This window comes from Lycium barbarum, chromosome 3, assembly GCF_019175385.1.
Source record: "Lycium barbarum isolate Lr01 chromosome 3, ASM1917538v2, whole genome shotgun sequence".
NCBI classification, from domain to species: Eukaryota; Viridiplantae; Streptophyta; class Magnoliopsida; order Solanales; family Solanaceae; genus Lycium; species Lycium barbarum.
The window spans coordinates 130637298-130655160 of NC_083339.1; the positions used below are offsets into that span (position 1 = coordinate 130637298).

The window sequence follows — 17863 nt, forward strand, 5'->3', positions numbered from 1 at the left end:
TTTTCGCAAAGACCAGAAGTTTGGTGCTGACAGTAATGTTTTTGGTGTAAATATTCATGAATAGAGGCTTAACGATGTTTCAACTTTCTAGTTAGCACCTCACATTATTCAGGACATAAATAATGTTCGTCCAATTCGTTTTACTTATCATGTTTACTAAAAATATTTGTTTTGTGAAACAATCTTTTTCACATAGCGTATATAGGGATTAATGCGAGGAAAACAAGTACAATAAGGTTGTTTAGTAAACGGTGGGGAGTAACAGCAGCCATTTACTTGTTATTCCGTTGAATTAATTAATGATACAGAATCCTTTTATACCAAGACGAAGTAATTAATAAGTCACCTCACAAACTGTTTTTCTAATAAGCTGACGGCAAATAATATTAAAAGGAAAATCTTATATAACTGTCACACTCCTTTTTTGGATGCATCACAGCGAGTTCAAAACATTCCTTACGCTTGGTATAAGTTAAACTTATCTCACGTTACTTTCATAGCCAATTCTGGAATAAATCTTCAATTATATGATAACCCAGAATATAACACTATCTACGCTTTACAGGTAAAAGAAAAGGAAAACAATTGACACGAAAAAGAGTTGCATATCTCAAAGCAGTGCGCCGCCTTAACCTACTCCCGGAAGCTGAAAACAGGGAAAAGATTTCTGGAAATAGTTTTAGCCAACAGAAAAATCATAAATCTTTGAAGCTGTATTCAAAGGGGAAAACATGATAAATAACCCAGATCATTCCCCCTGCTCAAACCGTAACACCCAACATCAGTATCCAAATATTCTTCATTTAATCTAAAACAAAATGCTCTATCAATAATTTACAGTATCCTATTCCGCTTGCGCTTTTACATTAAACATAGAGAGATTATCATCCCATCCTCTAAATAGATCTGAGAACTTATACTCAAGTTGGTGTCGTTTCAAGTCTCAGAAAATCAACTATCAGCTTATGGGTTGAACTAAACTCTAGATGAAACTGGTCTAAAAATTATACAGACTGATGTATCAGTGATCCCCTTCCAGTTGCCATCCTGGAGACATCTGTGATTGCTGATGCTGATCAAAGCCAGACTCGGTAGATGCAGCAGATCTAACATAATTTTCTGGATGATCAAACTTACAGGCAGGACCAAACTTGCATATCCCATAGCGACTGTAGAATGAGCAGACAGTTTGATCCTACATTTACAAAGAATTTTTTGTTTAAAAAGAAAAAAGAAAAAAAAAGACGCATATGTGGAGCAAAAGTCAGCAAATTTGACCTATATCTCCAAAGCTAAAAATCTAGGAAGAAACATCAAACAAATTTAAGATCCAGACAGAAGAAAAACGTACAGGTCTTAGTGGCAGGCCCTTGTCATTAAGAATACTTGAGTTTGCTTTTGATATTCGAGACTTTGGATGATGAAATTTGCAGTTAGATTTGTATTTGCAGTCTCCAGTTTTAATGAAGAAACTGCATTCAGGTTGACCGGGACGTTCAGGATATTCATCAATCAGCAGGGGCTGTTGAGGCCGTGGATAGAAATTGGTCTTGGTCGCCGGGTTATTCATAGCAAATGCTGGAGGAGTAGGTAGCCTCTTCTCTGATGTTGGATAGACCGGGGCCTCAATCCGCAAAAACAAAGAAACAAGTAAGCGCGGGCAGCAAAGGTGGCTTGCTACTAAATCAGCAGTCTAAGTCAGAAACCTTATTAAACAAAATGCAAAACCCCAAAAGTCCAGAATAGTAGATTGCTTTTAAGAAAACAGGCGAAGAAAAAAAGAGCCTCAACTCAAGAAATTTCACAGTCAATGAGAATGTAATACAAACTTTCTGATCAAGAAGAATGTTATATAAACTTATCTATTTTATTTAGCATGTATCATATTGTCCAATAACCAGCAAGTTCCTTCTGGCGCAAGAATGAGTGCCGTAACATATAACTCGACCAAGTATAGTTCTCACATGTTAAAGCTAGAAGATACCAGTAAAATGTCCACCTCTATCTACAGAAATAGACGGCTAAACCATAAACTATCTATCACTTGCCTGGACGGAAGTACCTGCTTCAGATAAATCCGAAAGGTCAGAAGGACTAAGTTAAGCACTAGAGATATCATAACTTAAATCTTCAGCAAACACATCATTTTTTATAAGATAATAAAATTATACTCCCTCCGTCCCCATTTATGTGATATAGTTTGACTGGGCACGAAGTTAAGAAATAAAAGAAGACTTTGAATCTTGTGGTCTAAAATAAGCCAAAGATATTTGTGTGGTTATAGATCATCTCGTTAAGCGTGAAAGGTAAAGTTTAAAGTTAAGTAATTGCCAAATAAGGAAATGTATCATTCTTTTTGGAACAGACTAAAAGGAAAGTGTATCATATAAATTGGGACAGGAGTATTAAAGATGGGCAACTAGTACCAGTATACATGCAGCATACCAATAAGTAGACAACCTTGCAATACAGAGCACACATCATAAACAACATACAATGGATACTAAGCTAAGGTATGGACTACCTGATACCCATTCCATTCAGTATTTGGAGAAGGAATGCCTTGGGTTGGTGGGTACATCATTGGTACATAAGGAGCTGTGTCATTCAATGCTCTTGGTGAAGACCAAGAAGATGCAGCTGAATGGGAGGAAGCTTGTATGGGAACAGCTCCCGCGTTGTTATATCCAGGAGGAGGATCAGCTCCAGCCACAGTGGTAGGATCAGGATGATGAAACCTACAGTTGGACCCATACTTGCAAGAGCCAGTACGCATATAGTAAGGGCACTCCCTTTCCCCCTGACATGAAGATTAGCATATATGATCCCTTACGAGAAAAATTCCCGGATTTATAAACTTCTGAAACAATGGAGAGAAGTAAATACCAGTCGAATGGGCAGGCCAAGAAAGTTGAACTCCACAATCGGTGAGATGGAACCCTTTTCCCTACTATGACTAAATTTACAAGCTTTTCCATACTTGCAACCCCCTGATGTCAGGTAATACTGCACAGAGAAAAAAAGGAAAGCAAGACACAAGTAATTACCAAAATCAAGGAAGTTATTCGGGAAAAAAAAAAAAAAAAAAACAAGAAAAGGAAGTTATTCTGGCACAACCAACAAATTAAGTTTCATCAACAAAGGAAATGAAGACAACTTTTTAATGCAACAGCACCAAGGCTTACAAGGCACAACAAAAGCATTTAAAAACAGTACATGACTCAGAAAATAACAAAGAAAAACAGTTATACCAACAACCAAACAGCTACTGTTCTGACCGCTGTTTTTTTAAGAAGGTTATATCATTAAAAAGGGCATCAGAGAGATGCCACAGTTACAAAAACAGAAGCCTTAGTAAGCTTCAGAGTAAAATATTTGAAAGTGGGACATTGTCAGCTCCAAAACAAGAGTGTCTAATCTGCTCAAAATCCAATAATAGTCAACACTATATATTTTTATTTTTTTGATAAGTAAAAGAAATCGTCAACACTATTAGCACGGGTAAGGAAGTTACAAATAAACAAGTTAACTAAACATCTAGCTTTCAGGGATTGAGTTGGAGTTGAAATTCCATAAAAACACCTGCCGTTTCATTCATTCCAAACAACCCAAAAATGACTGTTCTTGCCATTGGTTATTATAAAGCTTTCTCGTCATTGTCAACACATAAATCATTTAAGGCAAAAAAGCATGTCCGCATCATTAACTAATAGGCAATTTCAATCACTGCATAAGGCAAAGGCTCCACATGAAGACACATCTATATAATCAAGGTTTTGCTGATAGCTCCTACATGACATATTATCATGTTTCCTTATCCAAAAGAACACATATGGTCATGTGTCAGTCCCATCTCTAAATATATCCAAGAAGATAAAGAAGATATTTAAGAACAGTCATAAAAGGAAAAATTAATTTCCTGCATGTGAAAAACAAATTGCAGCATTTAGAATAATTAAGCGGTGTTTTCTTATTTTATGTGTATCAAATTATTGCTCAACTAAAATACTACAATCTGGATATGTGAAATTTACTTAGTTCCTCACAATGGATTAGTTGAGCCTCCTCTTGAATTCGTAGAGTGAAAATAATTTAGTTTAGCCCATTGACAATGTTCCATAGAGGGTCTATAGGAAACAGCCTCCCTACCCCACAAAGGTAGGATAAGGTCTGCATACATCCTACCGAACCAAGATCCCATTGTGGGATTACACTGGGTATGTTGTTGTTTTCAGCCCCTTGACCATGTTCTACTTAATTTTGTTTAACATGGATAAAAGAAAGTTATTTTAAAGCCATCCTGACTCGAAGCTTTATCTCCCACACAATTTATGAGTGCTTGTCTGCCTCCCCTATCACTTCCTCCGTCAACCACATCTCTCTCCCTCTGTTACTAAACTCAATTCCCTCGCCCTCCAATCTACATCATCCTTATGCAATCGTGTAAAGAATCCCTTAATAACCCCTCATCCTCTCCTTGAACTCTTACCCTCTGATCCTCCAACCCCTATTATATTCACAAATTTACTCATTCTATCAATAATAGCTAACTGGTGAAGATCTTCTTTTTAACCATACATCCATACCACCCTTGATTTTTGTTTAAAACAAATTACTCAAGTGATTATTGTCTTAGCTGGTTCTCCTTGAACCTCTTCTTTTCTCTTTTCTCCTCCTACAAGCCCTTCCTTTTCTTTTAACTATGCAATTCCATTCATCAACTCCCTCAGCTTTATTTTTCACTCTTTCAAACAGCTCCCTATAGCAAATTCTTAAATCGTTGTCGAATAGCTTAAAACATGAAGGAATCCCTTGGACATGGCATCTTGTTCTCCAATTCCAACTATCTCTCCTGAAGTCGTTTGTGAATACATGTTTTTAAACTTATTATCCTGCTAAACCAATCCATATAGAAAATGGAGAAAGTGGAACTTGGGTAGGAACAACTTCCAAACAATTGACATAAGAAATGTGTCAAGTCTCAACTTTAATCTCATACACCAACTCTTCACCGGAAGAACATTTGCTCCTAGATTCTTTCTCTTATTAATTGAATTAAAGACAAATTGGCAAGTATTCAACCTTAATGATTAATGATATTTTGCCCCTTGTCTGTTTTTGAGTAATGATGTTAAGTGGACCTCAACTAATCCTTGGGGCAACTCGTTAAAACCCACAATCCTCTATTTAGTGTAAACTAACCATCCAAAACCAGAATAGAATGATTCACACCGAGTGTTGTAGCTGGATTTCGGGCTTTTGATCCCAAGGTATTGTTCATATGCCCTCCAGAGGCGGATCCAGGATTTAAACTCTATGGGTTCAACCTTTCATGTATTTTAAAAGTTATGGGTTCATGTCTACTATTTATTGCAATTTTAATAAATTTTTACACATAAATTTATGCTCCACGTCGAAAGATAGGGGTTCAATTGAACCCCCACCTATCATGCTACATCCGCCACTAATGCCCTCAACCATTCCACCATCCATTGCATCAACAAAAATAAGTGATGTTTACCTTTTTCCTTTGATGTTTAAAACATCAAATGTTTGCCAAAATAACCCAATCATTAGCTTTTTCTCGGTTTCCCTCCCATAAACTAGGGCTTCTACATGATTTTATTCTTTAATTATTTGTCTCAAAAAAAAAATGTCACATAACTATATTGTCTTATCATCCCCACTTTACCTTTTCAGAAAAGTTCACCTTTCACGAGGAAGAAATATAATACTCTCACTACCTCCAATTTCGCATTTTGCATATATTTAGCATATGTGTCAAACCTCTATTTGTTTCTTGAACTCCACGAGCAATGAAAAACCGCCACATAAAATGGGACAGTTTTTTCTTGAAGTAAGAATATTATTAACAAAAGCTCATTAACTAGCCCGAATAAGTAAAACCATTTCCTACACATCAATCACTTATAGAACACCCTAATCAAAACCTTCAGTATCTCATAACCACTACCATTAAATTCATCTTTCACTATATTATATCCCTTCTGATGTAAAGATAAATTATCTCCCTTTATATGTTGCCACATCAATTTGTAGCCACAACAAAACTTTTTGAATGCTTTAACCAAGGCTCAAACAATGGAAAGAAACCACAAAAATGGAGAAACTACAAGTCAATTCTAATAAATATACAGACATAACATCACAACAGTCACTCTCCAGTTGAGACCACGGTGCTAGTTAATTAAACAATTCATGTTGCAATGTATATTGTATCTAAGGCAATTGCATTGAACTTACAGAAGTTAACTAAATTTGGCATCATAAGTGAGGCTTTGAGTTTATACATGTAAATCCTAATCACTGAGTATGCACCCTAGCTGTTCTATGCCAAAATATTGTACTACCTGCAGAATGGCCAGGTCATATCAGTAATGCAGACAAATCCCAAAAGAAGGACCATGATGACTACCAAATAAAACAGCGAGAGAGAAATAGATAAAAGGAGAGGGAGGGAGAGGGAGAGAGAGAGAGAGCATCTATCCATTTTATATACTGTTAAGAGTAGGGTCTATTTCCTCAACCAGGTATCAGCAAAAGCAATGTGTTGGCATAAAAGTAAACACTAGAGATCAAGTTTGTCAATGAATGTAAGCATTCTGAATTTCAAAAAAGACCTAACTGCATTACATTATGATATCTCTATCCTCGATAAAAGAAAATTATTAATAACAGAACAAGCACAGTATATCTGATTTGCCTTTATGCACTGATTGCTAACAATGATAAATTCCACACCTTGCATTCAATCTGCCCCGGCCTCTCTTGGCTTTCTTCCCTTTGCTTCCCCTTCTCCTTTGTCCCCTGCTGAAGAATTGATAGAAGAGGCTAACATAGTAAACATCAGCAAAGCTTTAAATTTTTTGATATGGTAAATAATATAGTAACAATTTGGGAAAACCTCCGTATACAAGCCGTATACCAAAAGAGAGAACCTACATCAAAAAAGATACTCAAAAAAGGGAGACCCTATCTTCTACAAATTGGGGTCTCATGCGAACACCAAAAGCAAACTAGAAACAAAAGACTATTTTGCAGCTTTACAAAATCTCATCCAACCCCTTCAAACGCTCTCCTATTTCTCTCTCTCCATTTTCTTATAGTTGTGGTGTCCAGGCCGGCTTGCACTTACCTCGACTAATTCCACGGTATACTTGTCACCTCCCACCAGGCAACGAAGAACACACCAAATATAAGGTGACCTCCCTAAAACCAACGAATTTGCAATCCTACTATTTCATTAGAAAAAATGTCAACTAAAAGCATTACTTCAATAAGCATAGCAGCAGATAAAACAAAGAAAGTTAATCAACCATCCAGTACCCACACATTAGCTTGAATGATCTGCAAGTGCTAGCCATATATTAAACCAAGCATTCATTTATCTTCTCCATCCAATCCCCCACTACTTCAACTTCAAAGAACAAAACTCTAATATTCTCTGTAACTTAACACAGAAATGCAACAAAGATAAATTGCACCATTACCCTCGACAAACAATCAACAAATCACTCGATCAACCTGAAAAAACGAACTTTCTAGATAAAAAAAAAAAAAAAGTAGCAGCAATCCCTACTCCGAAATGTACCTGGACTTTTCTTTTGGAAGGGTGATTAAACTTGCAATTAGATCCAAATTTACACATCCCTGTTTTCAAATAATAAGGACAATCCAGAGCATCAGGTCTTAAAGGGTAATTAAACTTCCTCTTAATCCTATTAGCATTATTAAACCCTACTTCCTTAGAAGAATCCCCTTCTTCAAATCCATTTTCTTTTTCCCCATCATTTCGACTTTGGCTCCTGTTTTCGTCATCATCATAACCATATTCATCACCATCATATCCCCATCCCTCATCATCATTCCCTTCAACAACCTCATTTTCCTTCATTTTTCCTCCGTCTTCTTGATGATAAAGTTCCAAAACCTGGCTCAAGACCAGATTTTGAAGCTCATCACATATGATTTGCATCGCCATCTCATCTTCATCTTCATCATCAGTTTTTGGTGGGTTTTCGTTAGGGTTTTGGGAATTGGGATCGGATTGTAACGACGACGTTTTGGGAGTTTGGGATTGAAGCCCTAACTCCCTTTCAGCGTGATCTAGGGTTTGATGATGTTGTTCAATTGCTTCTTCCATCGTTGTTACACTATTTGGAACGTTGTTACCCATTTATTGTATGGTATTGTATTTTTCGTTTCGTTACCATAAAGTGAAGTTGAGTAAGACAGTGGTTAAATGAGTCAAAATAAATAGCGCTGCTACTTCACCTATTTATACTATTTTCTTTTTTATTTTGCTTTAATTTTTCTAGTTTTCTTTCTTCTTCCTAATTATTTTAAAATTTCCTTTTTGAATGGTGTTCGAACAAAATATTAAAGGAAAATAATTTATGTCTGAGTCATATGATATCTCATTGTATACTAATTCAAATTCACACTTCATAATATCTATTTAAAAAAAAAAAAAAAAAACTTACGATTTTTTTTTTTCTACCTTTAGAGCTCGATGGTTTTAGAGATTTTATCATAACCTTTTATGTTTTATTAATGTTAATTGTTATTATTAAAAGCTCACATCGATAAAAGACTGTTTTCCTAACTTTATCAGGGAAATGGATGCATAGCATGATCAATGGTTTCTATCAGATCCAGTAATTTTAGTTTGTTCATAAATATGTGTTGAGAAATTTAGCGAATATGTATAATTGAAAACCTTGAATCTGCCTATAGTTTCTTATAAAGAAAAGTTGTTTGATTCTGAATTTTAAAATCTATGTTTCGATCAATGGTTTATAGCTCTTCTAATTTTTGTTCACTTTTAGTAATAGCAATTTGTTCCTTCATTTTTCAGGTTAATTTATTTTCCTCCACCTTATTAGAGTTTGAACTTTAAAATATTTGTGATAGTAGTAGTGTAATAAAGATGTAAGCAATTATATGAGAAAATCTAATTGTAAAGTGTTTATTTAATGCGAACTTCATCAACCCCCCATTAAAGAGCATATCGCATTTATGTGTACAAACAATTGTGGGAAAATAACGATTTTAGTCCTTGCGTTATTGCTTAATTCCATTTTTAATCCTTATGTTATTGGACTTGGCGTATTTGACCTTCAATTAAATAAATTGTGCAATTTTAATCCTTGAGGTAACGGAAGCTAACGCAGAATAAGAAACTTAACGAAATCTTACTGAAAAAAAATCAGAAAATTGAAAAGCAAAACAAAAAAAGTAATCGAAAGAAAGAAAAAGACAAGGTAGATAACAATACTTCACCATGGCAAGTAGCTAGCAAACAAGATAATAGAAGTGAAACTATTTAAAATGAAAGATGGAAGAGTACCCATTTGCCAATAACTTGATGATTGCTGTATTTGAATGCTTCTTCCAAACAATCAGGAAGAGAATGTTTGGAATGTAACGAGACTATACTTATGGAGTAATATCTTACTACAGATGTTGTCTCATTAAAAATGGAGTTGTATTCTTTAGATTTCTTAATATTCCCCACAAGAGAAATTCATTTTAAAAAAAAAGTTTAGAAGAAGAAGCGATGGACCCTCAGGGCAACAAGCTCTTGGAGATTAATAACAGTTTCTTATAAGCAAGTTCATCGAAACTTTCAGCTTCTCCCTCGCTGTGTTTTTACTATACTCTTCTGAAGTATGGAATGGATCCCTCAACAAAAGGGCTTGGGAGCATCATGATTCAGATCTCTTGTAATTATATCTGGAGAAGTTGAACCCCATCGCCTTTCTCGAAATAAGTTGAACTAATAGTTGCGAGGTTGAAGGGTTTTTAGTCTCTCTCTCTTTTTGTTCTTCTTAATGTATTTTTAAATAAGATTCCGTTAGGTTTTTTATTTTCTGTTAGCTTCAGTTACCTCAGGGATTAAAATTGCACAGTTTATTTAATTGAAGGTCAAATATGCTAAGTCCAATAACATAATGACTAAAAATGAAATTAAGCAATATTGCAGGAACTAAAATCACCATTTTCCCAAAAATTGTGAAAGCAAATCGAGTTCAAAATAGAACCAAATATTAAGACAACAAATGCAACGAAAAACACACCAAATATAAAGTGACCTCCCTAAAACCAACGAATTTGCAATCCTACTATTTCATTAGAAAAAATGTCAACTAAAAGCATTACTTCAATGAGCATAGCAGTAGATAAAACAAAGAAAGTTAATCAACCATCCAGTACCACACATTAGCTTGTATGATCTGCAAGTGCTACCCATATATTAAACGGAAAAGGTTCAAATATACCTATGTACTGTTAGAAAAGGGTTAAATATACTCCTCATTATACTTTGGGTCCAAATATCCCCCTCCCGTTATACTTTGAGTCCAAAGGTATCCTCTGATTATACTTTGGGTTCAAATATACCCCTCCTCCGTTAAAATTATCCATGGTGGACATGAGATCTGACATGGCGCTGACAACTCGGTGAGGTGAACACCACGTGGCATACCACCTCGCCACCCTAACCCATTCACCCCTTTTTTCCCCTTCTTCTTCCATCACTACCATCTCCTCCCCCTTCAGAAAAGCAAAAACATCAAAATATGATTCGTACCTCACAAACACAAATTAGTGGGTTCAAATTAGTCATTTGAATTTGCAGAAATTTGATGATTACTTCGTAAACACAAACTAATGGGTTCAAATTAGTCTTTCAGGTTAACAGAAATAAGATTCTTACTTAATAAACACAAATTAGCAGGTGCACATTAGTCATTTAGATTTGGATAAATCTGATCACTTCATAACCAAAAATTAAGCTCAAATTAGTCATTTAAATTAGGATAAAATTGATACTTTCTTCTTAAATACAAATTAGTAGATCAGCTTTCAATGTTACAACTTATATACAAGCACTCATTGGTTAACATTCACAGGTATTCGTCGGGACATAGTGCAAAAAGAACAATATGTTAAAATGATAACGAGCAAATATACCAAAGTTGAGATTTTACTTATTTGATAATAACACGCATTATAACGGGTTCGTATTAGTCATTTAGATTTTTAGAAAATTGATTCTTACATCATAAAATCAAATTAATGGGTTCAAATTAGTTATTTAACTTAACAGAAAATATATTCTTACTTCCAAAACACAAACTAGTAGATCCACTTTTCACAACCTTTGAGGGGGGGGGGGGGGGGGGGGGGGGGGGGGGGGGGGAGGGGGGGGGAGATGGTAGTGATGGAAGAAGAGGGGTAAATGGGTTAGGGTGGTGAGGTGACATGCCATGTGGTGTCTACCTCCCCGAATTGTCAGCGTCATGTGAGATCTCATATCCACCTTTGACAATTTTAATGGAAGAGGGTATATTTGAACCCAAAGTATAACAGAGGAGTATATTTGAACTTAAAGTATAACGGGAAGGGTACATTTGGACCCAAAGTATAACGACAGATATATTTAACCCTTTTCTAATAGTATATGGTATATTTGACCCTTGTTCGTATATTAAACCTAGCATTCATTTATCTCCGACGTCGAAAATTCTAATATTCACTGTAACTTAACACCTAAAAACAACAAAGATAAATTGCACCATTATCCTCGACAAACAATCAGCAAATCAGTCGATCAACCGAAAAAATGAACTTTCTAGATAACAAAGTAGCATCAATCCCTACTCCGAAATATACCTGGAATTTTCTTTTGGGATGGTGATTAAACTTGCAATTAGATCCAAATTTACACGTCCCTGTTTTCAATTTATAAGGACAACCCTGAGCATCAGGTCTTAAACGAGAATTAAACTTCCTCTTAATCCTATTAGCTTTATTAAACCCTACTTCCTTAGAAGAATCCCCTTCTTCAAATCCATTTTCTTTTTCCCCATTATTTTGACTTTCGCTCCTGTTTTCGTCATCATCATAACCCCATCCATCATCACCATCATATCCCCATCCATCATCATCATTCCGTTCAACATTATTTTTAACCTCACTTTCCAATCTTTCCTTCATTTTTCCATCTTCTTGATGATCAAGTTCCAAAACCTGGCTCAAGACCAGATTGTTTTGAAGCTCATCACATATGATTTGCATCGCCATCTCATCTTCAACATTATTTTCAACCTCACTTTCCAATCTTTCCTTCATTTTTCCATTTTCTTGATGATCAAGTTCCAAAACCTGGCTCAAGACTAGATTGTTTTGACGCTCATCACATATGATTTTCATCGCCATCTCATCTTCATCATCAGTTTTTGGTTGGTTTTCGTTAGGGTTTTGGGAATTGGGATCGGATTGTAACGACGTCGTTTTGGGAGTTTGGGATTGAAGCCCTAACTCCCTTTCAGTGTGACCTAGGGGTTGATGTTGTTCAATTGCTTCTTCCATTCTATTTGGAACGTTGTTACCCATTGTATTGTTACCACAAAGTGAAGTGTGTGTGTTGAGGGACATAGTGATTAAATGAGTATGTCTGAATCATACATATCTCATTTTATACTACTTCCTCAGTCTCAATTTATGTGATATAATTTGACTGAGCATGAAATTTAAAAAATAAAATCATACTTTTAAATTTTATGATCTAAATAATCCAAAGTATTTGTGTGATTATAAATCATCTTGTTAAACGTAAAAAGTAAAGTTTAAAGTTAAATTGTTATCAAATAAAGAAATATATTATTCTTTTGCGGATAAATTAAAAAGGAAAGTGTATCACATAAATTGGAACATAGGGAGTAATTCAGATTCACACTTCATAATGTCTATTAAAAAAAAATCTTACGAAGATTTTTTTTATTTGTAGAGCTCGTTTGTTTTAGAGATTTTATTCATTTTATCATAACCTTTTATGTTTTATTAATGTTAATTGTTATTCATTGAATCTGCCTATAGTTTCTTATAAAAAGTTGTTGATTCTGAATTTTAAAATCTATGTTTCAATATGTGGTTTAAATATAACAATTTGAAATATTAGGTCTTGATCCATCTAAGTTACTTAGGTATTAAGTCTTGGTCCATTTTTAGACTACTTCAGTCATAAGCTATTTACCACCTCTTTAGTACCTACTTATAAAAGGCATCAGCATAGGAAAAAAAAAAAAAAAACAAGAGCCACAGGGAAGAGAAAACTTAGAGCCAGATAAGACTTAGAACCATATAAGAAAAATTCAAAACCCAACTAGTTTCTCCATTTGTGACTTTGCAAGTAAATTCTTTCATCACTAAATTCACCCTTCTGTTGGGTAGGGAGCAATAACAACTAAGATTTAGAATCAAATAAATTGGAATTCTCTTTTAGAGTTCTAAATTTGAGGAATAAAATTAAAAACCTGATGTTGGTATGCTCAGTCCAGACAGAGAATAGCAGTAGCTAGAAATCTAAATTAGTAACCTGATCATCATAGATTAATTGGGGGAAATTGGCATCTGATCAGCCCACATGTGACTCGATTATTGCTTTATATATTTTAGATAACTGATACTTCAAGAAGACAATTGTCGGAAGGTAATTGGAGTTATTCGGCAAGAGTACAATGAGTGATAATTCCTTCATAGTTGATTTTTTTAACTGTTGCATGTTTAAATTCGTTTTCTTGCATAGAACTGGTAGTATAACGAAAGAGATTATTTGCACGCAGACAAGCAACAGTATGACCTTATATATAAAAACACATTAATTCACTTTTACATATTGTATGTTCTTGAACTATGCCATTTATGAGTTGCTATATATTTTTTTTCTGATAAGGATGAGTTGATATATACTGCTGGATTTAATTCTTGACACGGAAATAATACACTTGTATTATGAAAAAGGAACTTTCGGAAGAACCTTTGTCAGATTTGCCATTATCTAACGTCGGGATCATTAGACTTGATGCACCTTGTAAGTGAACTCGTATTGTACAAAGGCCCTCTAGAAGGGAACCTAGCTGACGGGGTAGTCAGATGGCTATGGTAAATCCATAGTGTTAGAATGTATATTTCGATACTGGCATAGGGACCTCCCAATAAATAAGAACATGATTATTTAACTAGTTTAAACATAGTTTTCATACATGTATTGTTCTGTTGGTTTAAAGGAGATATCTTTTGATGATTTTACCTGCTGGCTGCTGCATGATTTCTTATACATATGCTTGTCCCAAATAAAATGCTATGGATGATGTTATTACTCACGCAGTCGGTGTGACTGACCCCACTCGCTTGTTTTATTTTCCTACAGATAACTTAGTCGAGGGTGACATTCTGACTCAGACAGAGCTGACAACGAATCCAGTAAGCCCCGCACCTGTTTCGCGTGGGCCATCATGTTGCTGACTACTATAGTACATTAGTTTTTTTTTTTTTCAAATCCTAGAGTTTTGCTCCTCAAGTCGGCCTTGTATATCTTATTTTGGCTTGTGTTAGTAAAGTATAGCTTGGGACTTATATGTTTAGCAAAAGCCAATGGCTTGGGATTCTGAAGCTCTGTCAGACTTAATATGTTGGTATTGTAGCTTGTTGGATTATTTTACTGAGTGTTGATAGGTTTTGATTTATGAATTTTCTCTCGGTACATAGGAAACTCTACCGAAATCTTTACTAACATGAAATGGTTCAGGCTTGCTCGGTTGGCTTAGGCTAACTGAGCGCCGGTCATGACCTAGGTGGGTGGATCGTGACATTAAAGCTCTTCTATTTTTTGTTCGCTTGTAGTAATAGCAATTTGTTCCTTCATTTTCCAGGTTAATTTATTTTCTTCCAACTTATTAGAGTTTGAACTTTAAAATATTTGTGATAGTAGTGTAATAAAGATGTAAGCAATTATATGAGAAAGTCTAATCGTAAAGTGTTTATTTAATGCTAGCTTCATCAATCCCCTATTAACTAGCATAAAGCATTTATGTGTACAAAAAATTATGGGAAAATGACGATTTTAGTCCTTGAGTTATTGCTTAATTCAATTTTTAGTCCTTGTGTTATTGGACTTAGCGTATTTGACATGCAATTAAACAAACTGTGCAATTTTAGTCCTTGAGCTAACAGAAAATAAGAAACTTAACGAAATCTTACTTGAAAAAAATCAGAAAAATAAAAAGCAAAACAAAAAAAGTAATCGAAAGAAAGAATAAGAGAAGGTAGATAACAATACTTCACCATGACAAGTAGCTAGCAAACTAGATAATAGAAGTGAAGCTACTTAAAATGAAAGATGGAAGAGTACCCATTTGCCAATAACTTGACGATTGTTGTATTTGAATGCTTCTTCCAAACAATCAGGAAGAGAATGTTTGGAATGTAAGGAGACTATACTTATGGAGTAATATCTTACTACAAATGTTTTCTCATTAAAAATGGAGTTGTATTCTTTAGGTTTCTTAATATTCCCCACAAGACAAGTTCATTTTTTTTAAAAAAAAAAAAGTTTAGAAGAAGAAGTGATGGACCCTCTGGGCAACAAGCTCTTGAAGATTAAGAACTGTTTCTTATAAGCAAGTTCATCGAAACTTTCAACTTCTTCCTCGCTGCGTTTTTACTATACTCTTCTGAAGTATGGAATGGATCCTTCAACAAAAGGACTTGGGAGCATCATGATTCAGATCTCTTGTAATTATATCTAGAGAAGTGGAGCCTCATCGCCTTTCTTGAAAGAAGCTGAACTAATAGTTGTGAGGTTGAGGGTTTTTAGTCTCTCTCTTTTTGTTCTTCTAAATGAATTTTTAAATAAGATTCCGTTAAGTTTCTTATTTTCTGTTAGCTTCCGTTACCTCTGGGATGAAAATTGCACAGTTTATTTAATTGAAGGTCAAATATGCTAAGTCTAATAACACAAGGACTAAAAATGGAATTAAGCAATAACACGGGAACTAAAATCACCATTTTCCCAAAAATTGTGAAAGCAAATCGAGTATTCATTGTACTTTTCTGTTTTTGTTGGGGAAAAAGTGGAGCGTTTTAACTTTTACATTTTCAAAAAATCAACGAGATGGCTCAACTTAATTTGGACTCGCATGAATTTTGTAAAAATGTATGTTTAAGACAATTTGTATATTTATTACACTTATCCATGTTATTGTTAGGGAAAAAAATATGAGAATGTTTTATGTTTTGTAAAATTAAGTAGAAACTTCTATTTATACATATTTTAGACTCATTCGACATGTCAATTTTGACATGAAGAAAGCTTTTACTCAATATTTTGCTTATTTTATTTCTACTGGAGCTCAGTAAAATTTTGCACTTTTCCGTTTGTATGTGTGGTTCAAATTGGAGTTGGACTAAATGTGTCCACTTTCTGCATGCTAAAGAGACTAGTTGTAGTGTTCATTGGTATATATTAAAGACCAAAATACACATACCACAGTGCATTAGAGACCATTGGATATTTTTCCTCAATTATAAAAAGTCAAAAGTTAAGAAATTTATTTAGACTTTCGTCATTATTGAGACTGTAAATTCAAAATCTTTAAATGCCGCCAAATTGTTTAAAGATGTCTTCCATCATTTAGTGAATAACTCTGTGCTCTATTTCGTTTAAGGTGACACTGTTAGAAATTCTCTATTTAGTGGGCTCACATATTTAATATTATTGTACTTAGATTGCTATCAATTAAAGAAGCCCACGTCCTGATCTAATAAAGTATTAATTTTATGGGCTAAATATATAAATCATATATTATAAGGTATGAATTTTATATGCGTAGAAACCTAATTAACTTTTCACTTATAATTGATGAGTTCATAACTGAAGAGTTACACCTCTTCTGAAAAGTTATTTTTGAAGAGTTATGTCTCTTTAGAAGAGTTGTGTATATTCTATTTAAATTGGTTGTGGTCCTTGTGCCACACACGTTATCAGTCTTCTCTCTTCCCATCATAGAAAAGAATCAGAACACATTAACGTGTGAAGGCTCAGAAGATCATAATTTTCTTCTATCGATTCTTACAATGCATGGATCAAGGTAAGTGTCCTTGCTATTCTTTTAAGAATTCATATCTCTATCTAATGATCTGCCTGTGATCCTGCGTGGAGTGTATAAAGTTTTTCAACAAGTGGTATCAGAGCACGATCTAGTTAGATCATTTGACGTGATATAAAGACATTAATGATCCACAAAAGGTATCACAGTTTAATTTGTGGTCAAATTTAAATCTGAAATGAGTATAATTTTTCGATGGAACCAACAGGTTTCAAACACTGCCTCCTTCAGTCTTCTTCACTGGTTTTTAAGGAAATATTCTGCCAATTATTCCAACGATTGTCTTGCACTACCGATATAACATAATAATAGTCTAATAATAGCCAATTAGGATGTGTTTCTTTTTAAGCCTAAGTGTTGCTTGAGTTGGTTTTCTGATTTGACAAAAACAGCCGCATGGTGACGCCTATTCGAAATTTAATTGGTGAACCTAAAATATGTTCATTGGACTAATTTTGTATGGAAGATCCTTCTTCTATTTGTTTATTATATTGGAGATTTGAGAAAAAGCAAAAAGAACATTCTAATCCAAAATAGTGGACCATATCATGATGGATTTTTTTTTTTCACCGGAGAAAGAATTTTGCAAGCTTTGTTATGCAATTCATGAGATCAATTCTACTGGTTGTTCCAAATTTATGGGTAAAATAGTTTTTAAAGGATAATTAGGTTAAGGGGGTGGCAGAGTGTTCAAAGTGAAAACACCATAGTTCACTCACTGCATTATGTTCTTTTGGTGTAATTTGTATGCATAACCGGTTCTGCATATCTATTTACATTTATGTAATTTTAAGGTGTTATTTTGGTTTAAGTTATTAATCTTTATTTGATGGCTTCTTTAAGATTAATATTTTAAAGGGCAAACCAAAATATAATACAGGACAATTTCG

At 34.4% G+C, this 17863-nt stretch overlaps 1 protein-coding gene across 6 annotated transcripts; it reads right to left on the bottom strand.

Annotated features, from left to right (window-relative positions):
- Positions 1–691: 691 nt before the first annotated feature.
- Positions 692–12475, bottom strand: LOC132632535 (zinc finger CCCH domain-containing protein 67). 6 transcript variants are annotated; one of them, XM_060348510.1, is made up of 6 exons: positions 11698–12475; positions 6763–6828; positions 2887–3006; positions 2525–2800; positions 1352–1624; positions 692–1195 (listed from the first exon to the last, which is right to left on the bottom strand). In XM_060348510.1, the coding sequence occupies exons 1-6, from the start codon at positions 12460–12462 to the stop codon at positions 1022–1024; spliced, it is 1674 nt and encodes a 557-aa protein (XP_060204493.1). In that variant the 5' UTR covers positions 12463–12475; the 3' UTR covers positions 692–1021. The 6 variants fall into 6 exon arrangements, with proteins under 6 accessions (XP_060204493.1, XP_060204492.1, XP_060204491.1 ...); XM_060348509.1 differs by having other exon boundaries at positions 6763–6831; XM_060348508.1 differs by having other exon boundaries at positions 6763–6852.
- Positions 12476–17863: the final 5388 nt, after the last annotated feature.